Source organism: Coptis chinensis, chromosome 1 (assembly GCF_015680905.1).
Source record: "Coptis chinensis isolate HL-2020 chromosome 1, ASM1568090v1, whole genome shotgun sequence".
Lineage (NCBI taxonomy): Eukaryota > Viridiplantae > Streptophyta > Magnoliopsida > Ranunculales > Ranunculaceae > Coptis > Coptis chinensis.
Window position 1 is genome coordinate 32272599 of NC_141456.1, and position 10147 is coordinate 32282745.

General features: G+C 38.7%; 1 protein-coding gene across 1 annotated transcript; it reads right to left on the minus strand.

Annotated features, from left to right (window-relative positions):
• Positions 1–407: 407 nt before the first annotated feature.
• Positions 408–1609, minus strand: LOC147523511 (uncharacterized). The gene is made up of 3 exons (XM_086571312.1): positions 996–1609; positions 776–896; positions 408–563 (listed from the first exon to the last, which is right to left on the minus strand). Exons 1-3 carry the CDS (start codon positions 1607–1609, stop codon positions 408–410), a joined length of 891 nt encoding a protein of 296 aa, XP_086427438.1.
• Between the last annotated feature and the right edge of the window lie 8538 nt (positions 1610–10147).

A 10147-nucleotide genomic window follows, 5' to 3' on the forward strand; every position in this document is an offset into this window, starting at 1 on the left:
TGAATTAGACCTACCTTATTTCAAAACGACCGCATTAACTTAACTTTTCCTTACATAGATGTTACCACTTTCGATCCTCTTTTACAATTTCCTGCAGGGAAAATCTAATGGATGTGCAAAGTGAACCGTAGAAAATTCACCATTTCCATGCAAACTAGCAAAATAATCCGCTACCCTATTCACTTCCACTCTAAACACATGAGTAAAGGTTATGAATCTGAATCCATCTTTCTTCCTATCAATCGCTGCCATCACATCTCGACAGTACCAAGGTGGTTTCTCTTCTTTATTTATCGCTTTGATGGCTCTTAATGAGTCTGATTCAATTTCAACTTCTAAAAAGCCTTCTGCCAAACATCTCTCTATACATACCTCTATCGCTTTTAGTTCTTGGAATAAAACCGACGCTAAAGTCCTCCACTTCCACAGAACGCAGCCAATACCCTTCCTTCATTATTTCTAATGACACCTCCATGACCTGGACCATTGTCATCTAAAGCACCATCTGTGTTAGCTTTCAACCTATTACCCGCGGGGGGAATCCATGAACAGTTTGTATGTCTCTGCTGTTTGAAAAGAGTAGTAATACCTAGTCTGACAAACAGACGTCTTCCACATGCACTGTCACTGATTTCTGGTCTAGTAACTTGAAGATAGTTTCTCAAATCACGCACCCGGCTTATTAAATACCACCTGTTGGTTTAGCATTGTCTTTGAAATCTTCTTGCATCAAGCGTTCTTTCCAAATACTATCCACCGAAGCACAAATGAATACCTTCAGAATCTCTCCCACATCTGAGTTTTTACATCTTCGGATAATCGAGACCCATTCTTTGTTCGCATTGCTCACATCAGTAAAGATACCAAGGAGTTGTTTTACTCTATCAAAAAGTTCCCTTGAATAGGTACATTCAAAGAAAAGATGAGCTGAATATTCTCTGCTGCTTTCGCATAGACAACATGAAGATTGGTGCAAAATTTTCTTTTTAACTAACCTGTCTTGAGTCGGCATACTATTAGAGAATAGCTGCCATGTAGTAAATGAGTGCCGCGGCAATACCAACCTTCCCCATACCAGACCGTACCAAGGTTTCTTCTCCCTTGTCCTCGACAAAGCTTCATATGCGCTCTTGGAATTGAACCTACCACTCTGATGAGGAGTCCATACAATGAAATCACTGTCTAGATGAGAGTTAATTTGCACCTCCAAAATGTCCTGCTTCAAACCTGCATCTTGCATACCGTGTACTTCTTCATTCCATCTGCCATTCGAAATCAGCACCTCTACTGTAGCATTCAGCTGAAAATCCCATGTTGCTCTCGCCTCTGCATCCTCAATCAAAGGAGAACGAGCACACCATATGTCGTGCCATAATAGAGTGTCTGCCCCATTTGCTATTTCATATCTGATAAATCTTTTGGCCTCCTTTCGATACGCCAAAATATTTCTCCAATTCCATGAGCAGTCTTTTGGTATACTCATGGTCCAGAAGAATTTGTCTTTGATATGCTGCTTCCATGTCCAGTTAACCCATATCGTATCTTCTCTCGTAACCAATTTAAAAATCAGTCCACAGAAGGCACCAATATTCCACCGTTGTAAATTCATTACTCCCAGTCCTCCCTCCTCTTTCGAAAGACAAACAATTACTCAACTTCGCTTGATGATGCCCTTTCTTTATTTGTAGATCCGGTCCACAAGAATTGTGCACAAATCTGTTGTACATGTTCAAGAACTGTGGACGGTAGAATGAAGGTTCTAGACCAATAAGTATGAAAAGCATTAAGGACAGAGTTTATGACTTGTAGTCTTCCTGCATGAGACAGCAACTTTGATTTCCAATTCGAAATCCTGCTAGTAACCTTCTCTATTAATGGTTGACATTCCCTTATTCCCAGTCTTGCCGAAATGAGAGGTAGCCCAAGATATCTCACTGGAGGTCTAATCAATTCAATTCCCATTATCTCAGCTAAAGCTTTAGCATCCTGCTGATTAAGCCCTCCTGCTAACAAGGAAGTCTTATGATTATTAATCCTTAGCCCAGTTGCCTCTCCAAATCCTTGAAGACAGACTTTAATAGCTTGAACTGATCCCGTGTCGCCTTTACAAAACATTAACACATCATCAGCAAATGCTAAGTGTGTCAATCTCACCTTGCTGCATTTGGAATGGAACGTAATGCTTTTGTTATTGATGCTCTGCATGAGAAGCCCACTGAGAATTTCCATTATCATCACAAACAGATACGGTGATAAAGGATCACCTTGGCGAATTCCCTTTTTGCCTGCAATAAAACCTTCAGGAGCGCCATTGATGAGAATAGAGTACGATGGAGTAGAAATGCACATCTCGATCCATTTATACATAGCTTCAGGGAATTTAAACACTCTGATCATGGCTAAGATAGATTCCCGCTCTCAGCGTGTCATAGGCTTTCCTTATATCAAGCTTTTTATCGAACATCACGGGGCTACCATACTTCTGTCATAACCTCCGAGAAGTTCATGAGACAAAAGTATATTATCTTGTATTGATTGACCATCGGGAATGAAAGCCGGTGATTAGCATGAATAATATCATTGATGACCATCTTTATTCTATTTGCTATGATTTTAGAAATGCACTTATACATTTGTGTTACATAATAATAGGATCGAAAATCTTCAACCCTAGAGGGATTGTTAACCTTAGGAATGAGGCATATAAATGTGGCATTAACCCCTCTAGGAAATTTGAAGAATTTAAAAGCATTAAGTATAGCATTAGTGAAGTCATGCCCAACAGTGGACCAACAACTCCTGAAGAAAAACGGAGTGAACCCATCAGGACCCGGAGCTGCATTCTCATTCATACCAAAAAGAGCTTCCTTAACTTCTACAGTCGATATCTCCATTTCCATCTGTGCTTGCATGGCAGGTGATAGATAGGATTTGACTTGTAAGCAATTGAAGAAATCCTCTCCACTTATCTCTCCTGCTTCAGTTCCCAGAATCTCACCATAATATTCAACAAAGGCTTTAATTACCTCAGCTTGTCCTGTAACCGTACCTCCATTTGCATTCTGAAGACTCCATATACCACTCTTAGCCTTCTTTTCCTCAAGAGTTTTGAAGAAATATGCTGTACATTTATCTCCCTCTCTTGTCCAGGTTTCATCCTGTTTGGATTTAATATCCGCAGCTTCCATTCTAGCTAGTTCGCTATATTTCTCTAGGGCAATTTTTTCATTTTGCCCTAAGAATTTGTCCCATGGTTTAGCTTGCAGCTGTCTTTGCACATCATATAGACATTCCCTTGCCTGCTCAACTCTAGAATGGAGATTGGCAAAATTATTTCTAGCCCATGGTTTGATCCTGGCCTTCAACATTTTGAGTTTTTGCATCAAAATATACATAGGATTGGAGTACAACTGAGTTGCCCATACTTCAGCCAGCATGTTCTGGAACTCCTGATGCTCCACCCAGTAACTCTTGAATCTAAACGGAAGTGCTTTGCTTTCATAATCATACCAGAAAAGAAGACCTGGAGAATGGTCTGAGATACCATGAGGTAAGAATTCCACCATCGATGTAGGATACGTATCATTCCATAAGCTGTTCACCAAACATCTATCAATCTTAGACATAATTCTGCCATTTCCTACCACTTTGTTGTTCCACGTGTAAAAGAAACCATTAAAGCTCAAGTCAGATAACCCTGCTTTCTGTATACATTCTACAAACTCCATAACTTCTCGCGGATGCATCGGACTTCCTCCCACCCTTTCTTCAGCCTTACTTATGTTATTGAAATCACCAACAATGACCCGAGGACGGCTGTTGTGCGGATATTGCTAATATCCCTCCATAGATTAAGCCTAAGAGTCTTAGCATTTCTTGCATACACTACCGTAATAAGAAAAACTTCATTAGTCGGCTTAAACACCACCTGGCAATGTATGTACTGGTCTGATTCCTGTATTTTCACAATCTCTAACTTGTATGGGTCCCAACACGGATTGTGATTCTGCTCACGGATCCTTCTTTGTAATTATTTATATGATCCCACCGCGGACAGCAAATATTACGAATGAGATCATATTTCTCCTGCCTTACCTTTGTTTCAAGTAAGCAAAACACACTCAACTTCTTGTTTACCCTAACATTATTAATCTCCCTCGCCTTCTCAATATCATTGGTCCCTCTAACATTCCAAAAGCACATGGATGTAATCATCTATGGTTTTTGTTCTTGGAGCCCTTAGGTCTGCCCCTACCCTTCTTTCCTTTGCTCTGAGACTTTGGTGTAGGTACACGGCTATTGTTCTCCGCTAGCGATCTCTACCTGACCTTGTCTTCACTCCACTGGCCGACGCAACAACTGGCGTGCCTTGTGTCTTATCACAGCAATGTTCAATGACTTGGTCATGAAAGAAAACCATTTCCTTTTCAGTTTCAGTTTCAGGCTCCTCAATGTCTAGAGATTCTTCATTCTCATTTATATCAGTCAGTAATTGGAATCTACTAGCTTCCAAATTGAAAGCCCTGTGCAGCTCCTCCTCCATTAACTCCAAGATAGTAGGATCACATTCATTTTCAGTATTGATAAGTGACTGCTCGATCGACTCATCTCCCTGTTCAAAATTCACTCTAGTTTCCTGCCATACAACCATGCTCGTACTCTCACTACTCTGCAAACCACTTCCCTCTACCTGGCTTTCTACTGCTATTCCATTTTGATTTATCAACCCAGCCGTTACTGCTGTTGCTGTACTACCAGGGTTGGCTTGATCTGGATTTTGACATTGCTGTTGCATCATATCAGTGTTTCCATAGCTTGTAGGCGCTTTCGGTTAATCTGTCTCCATTCGCAGCCTTGATTGTTTCTCTTAAAGTCTTTTTTCGACTTTTAGACAACCTTCTCTTGTTACCTTGAGGTTCTTGTGTTTCAGGTTGAAACTTGTTCCTTGCCTTTCTCGAACCTTGTGTTTGTCGGCCGAATCCCCGGCTTGATTCATTGTTATTCCCATTTCTCACTCGTCTACACTCTGCCACTAGATGACCCACGATGCTACAATGATTACAAAACTTGGGGATAGTTCCAAATTGAATCTTCTGCCAAAATTCGACACCTAGTTCAGGAACTTCCACAAATATCTGATCAGGGATAGGCTTTGTTAAATCAATTTCAACCAGTACACTAGCATAATACCCATTTGTACGTTCCAATGAGTTCATATCCACCCTTATGGGACGCCCTAAACCTCTGCCCAAACTCATCAGAATATCCACTTCCCAATATTCAAAAGGGAGTCCAGGGAACTTGACCCATACGTTACCAGTAGTTTGCCTGTAGGAGTCAATATTAAAGTTAGGTGACCATCTGAAGAATCTAAGCAATTGCCCCTGTATGTACCATGGACCTCCAAAAAAAGCTTTGTTAAAGTCTGTTTCATTTTCAAACCTGAAAACAACAAACCCTTTACCCAAAGGTGACAGCTTTACCTTCCCTGTTAATTTCCATTCACTGTTCACAACCAGTCTAATGGAACTAAGATTCAAAGATGTTGCCTCCATTCTAGCTATCAAAGCAAATTTACACGCCTCAATACCCCTCTCTACAGCTTCCCGAGAGATCTTAATCGCCGGTTTGTCTTCCTTTCTATACGGTATAGGTAGCGAAGATACATCAACAGAATGTTCCAACCTACCTTTTGCGATGTCTGCATAAGATACCTTTGATGGAGGAATTGTGTCGCAATGCGTGCTATCTCCTTGCTTTGAGACTTCCACACCACTTCTTTCAGGAAACCTTTGATGTCTACCAGCTCCAAAACCAATAGGAACTGAACCCATGATGCTGCAACTACGACCCTGATGATGTAAGTAGAATCCTCTATCTTCAAAAGCCCGCTCAAACTAGAAAAGACTTCACTTTTAAATCCACTTCCGAACTCACACTGTCTTCAATGCAGGATTTTACCAAAAGTGGAAATAAAACTTAGGAGTTTAGGATAAGAAAACAACACTAGTAAAAAGAATTCCTAATCTGGAAGTAAAAAGGAGCACAGGATCAGCAAGTAAGATTAAGTAATCTCACTCCCTTTTTCCCCTAACAAATTCTTGGTTTCATAGATCTTTCTTTTTCATATTCTTCATTTCATCTCTATTCTCAGACTCATTAAAAAATGGGTAGGCTGATTTTTATTTTTAATTTTTTTTGTAAAAGGGTAAAGAATTTACGGTTTATGAAAAGCTAAAGAAAGGCTCAAAGGGGCGACTAGCGGAAAAATAATTTCATATAGGTTTGAATTTTTGGCTATATCGATCCAAAAAAGGCTTAAATTCTCTCTTAGGATATGGTATATTGATCAAGCAAGTGGGCGTGTGATTTCTCTATTCGGAATTTACTTCTCCCTTGTGTCATTTATCAAATATTTCACTTTTTTTTTTTTTTTTTTGTTAAAGGTAATTGATTAATTATAAAGAATAAGAGTTACATGGTATCAAGAGTAGTAGAATAGAGAAAAATAAAATAAAAATACAAGTCTGCACTAGAATATGAATTTCTAGTTAACAAAACGATAATAAGTCGTATGATGGTTCTCCAGATAAGGCTTTAAGCTATATTCTCAATGGATTTGTAGAATAAGTACTTTAGCCTAGATTTTAGAAACTTACTGCCAATACAAACATAGATACTCATGTAATATATTTATGAAAAGATGCAATAATTATTACCTACATATTAACCAAAATTTTTAAAGACTATTCTAGTATAAGAGCTAATGTGAAATATCTAGACTATTATCATCATAGATAATGAAACAATACCATTATTTCCTAAGTGTATAGCATAACCTATTTATTTATATTTTTGAATTTTTTGAATTTTTTAACTATAAAACAAGTGCATATTATACATGTATTATCCTAATAGGTGCCTTAATTTACGTGTGTTTCTATGCCACCCCCAAACAAGAACATGCTTTGTCCTCAAAGTATTAAAATAACAATGGTAGGAAATACCATGGAAACGCGTGAAAATTAAAGAACATCTACAAAACAAATTTAGAACATACTAATATAGATAAATAAAAACAAACGCAACTCTATATGAGTTCCACCTGTTATGGGGATAACAAGAAGTAAATTGCTTCGAACATAAGCAGACATGAACAAAAATAAAACATACCTCATATGCATCATTTATACGTTGTCCTCCTCCTCAATAAAGAATTGAGTTTCCTTGGCATCTTACCACGCTATGATAATTTGCCAGACCTCACGCCATTTATCATATACAATTGCTAACCGGTTAAGCGCCAGTTGGTCGGATGGGGTGTAAAGAGCAACCCAATTAGGTTGTAGCCTCCACCCCTACCAAGTGGCGTCATTTGCAGAAGAAAAATGACATTCCCCTAATATGTTTAGCATGATAAAAAAACATCACCGTGCCCACTTTAAGGGACAAGCTACCAAGGGCTACATTATATTGCCCTTGGTCCTCTACATGGAAAATTCTTACACCATAGGTCTCATGTAAAAACTCATAGTTGTAGGCATAGAAATTATCAACCAAATAACCCTATGAGTCTTGAATCTCAGCAGACATAGAAAGCCTAACAACAAATGCCAATAAGAACTTGGTTATATCAATTGTTTCATCCTCAATGGTGATAGAGAACAAGTGTTCTCCATCCATCCAATAGAAAAACTTACAATGGTCATAGAAATATGAAGTAAGCGTAGGAGAATAAAGTTCATTAGAGCTTACCATTAGAGGCTGCCATCCCGCCGTTATGATCAAGTCGTGGAACCAAGACCCATAGGTGTCGCCATAACAAAATCTCGAAAAAGACTGCTCTTGTACGCCGTATTTAAAATACATATTTATTTATTAATTAATTTAATTATTTATTTAATATTTGATTGGATTGGATTTGGGATATGTGGGCCTAGTTTCGGGCCGTGCGTGTTGGGCTTGGGTTTCAAACCCAAGTATATAATCACATTGTTCTAGAGAATAGGGTTGGGAGATAAAAAAAATAATAAAAATTGAGGCGGCTTGTTTGCTCGAGCGTTGGAGCGCGACAATTCGGACAATGAGGGATTCGTCGGGTTTTAATACAGGTGAGTAGATATTTTATGGATTTATTTTATAAAATCATCGTTACTGTCGATTTCTTTTCGGTTGAAATCTGTCGTGTTGTTAAAACTTAAAACTCTAAAATTTGATATAGAACTGTAGAACTATAATACTGTGGCGGTGTGGCTATTTTTATTGAACTGTTGGAACTGAGGTCGTTAATGGTGCGCGAGCCCTCGCGCCCAAACAAAACAGTGGTCCTGTATATGATTTGGAACTGTTTGTATTTCATTTTTCGGTTATACTCTTGTTGTGTTGATTGTATTACTGATTGGAGGTAGTGGGTGATGTGGGGGTTGTTGATAGCTTTGAACAGCGTCAATGGAGGTCGAGTTGTTTCTATAAGTGGTGAATGATGTTGGAATCGAGTTGGTTAGTATAGTATAGCGTGGGTTTTGGTTAGGGATCAAAACCCAACTGTTTTGAAGGGTGTTAATGGTGTTTGTCGGCTCCCAAATGGTTTGTTAATGGCGGCGACCAGAAATCGCCCAGTTTAATTAAACTTTGTTGTTTGGGTTTTGGTTGGGTATTTGAATGGGTTGTTGGTGATGGGATTAGGAGGATTGATTGAGGGGATGAGAGCTGCGAATGAGGGCTCTGGGGAGGTGCTATCGAAGTTAAATGTTCATCAATGGCGTCGAAACGCGATGTTGGAGGAGTGATGGGACTTCAATTGGGTGGTATCGGCAGGTTGGGTTTTTCAGGAGGAGTCAAACCGATATGATGGAATTGGAGGAGGAGGAGAAATTCGGTGGTGGCTGGTGGTGGAAGAGGCTGTTGGCGATGGAGGTGAGGAAGACGACACTCTGTTTGGTTGGTTGGGCTTGGGCCGGACCAGTTTGGTTTAGTTCAATGGGCAGGTTTATTTTGGTTTTGTTTGGGCCCGATTTTGTTTTAGTTGTTGGGCCCGATTCTATTTTGTTTAGTGATGGGCTGATATTAATCTTTTTGGTTGGGGCTTGTTCTAATTTTTGTGTACATAGACCGGTTCTCTTTTATTTTTGTGGGTTGGGCCATTATTGTTGTAAGTGGATCTGTTCCTTCTAGATATTTCTAGTTGGGCTAAATCTATTGTTGGGCCGGTTTCTAGTTTGGTTTTTATGTTGAATCTGGCTAACATTATTTGAATCTTTGGTTGAGTCATAGGCTTGGCTAGTTGGGTCTGAACCATGACCTTAACCATTACCTTAGTCATGTGCCCATGAGCCATGCACCTTTGACCTTAGCCATGAACCATGGCTATGACCCTGAACCTGTTGAACATGGAAACGACAGTTTGACTTTGACAATGACAGTTTGACTTCGACCGTGATGTGTTGACTTTGACCTTTGACCTTTGACTGCTGACTTTGACCTTTGACCGTGGAATGTTGACTTTTTCCAATTTTTCATATATTTAAGAATATGGACAAATGTAGTAATAAAATATTGTCGAACATTGTATAATCTTGTTTGTCATTATCTAATTAAGATTTGACGTAAGTAATGTGTAAAACATATAAGATTGGCACGTAACCAGAGGGGAATTCTGATAACAAGACTTAGATATATATATTTTTTATGAGTATTCAATTATATATGGACTTAGATTCATGGACTTTGATTGTGGACGTGGATTTTAATTGTGCTACGTTTTATGTTGTAAATTGTATGGACAAATTAAATGCTAAAATGCTGTGGAAGCTTATATAAATTTGGTTGTCATTATCTAGGTAAGATTTGACGTTGATATTGTGTATATTTTGACACGTTACGAGATAGAAACTTTAGGAGATATAATATTCCTAAAACGCTATAAAAATGTATGCGATACGTTTGAAGCAATTGTGAAATTATATAATATGTTGGGATATATATATTAAAGAGAATTGTTTTGGAGAAATAAATGTATAGACACTCCATTATTTTATCTGTGAGATGCTAGTAGAGTATTTGTGGATATTTCCCACGGGATTGTGGCATAGTGCAATAATATATTGGCACGTGAAAGAATAAAAGTTGTTATGAGATGTATTGAGAT

What these genes read in the sequence shown, in the direction of transcription:
- LOC147523511 (XM_086571312.1), bottom strand. Translation starts at nt 1,609, where the DNA reads ATGAATTTACAACGGTGGAATATTGGTGCCTTCTGTGGACTGATTTTT. An exon ending in AGTATGCCGACTCAAGACAG is followed by an intron (nt 897 to 995) that starts GTTAGTTAAAAA and finishes TACCTATTCAAG; the next exon opens with GGAACTTTTTGATAGAGTAA. An exon ending in ATGTGGGAGAGATTCTGAAG is followed by an intron (nt 564 to 775) that starts GTATTCATTTGT and finishes TTCAAACAGCAG; the next exon opens with AGACATACAAACTGTTCATG.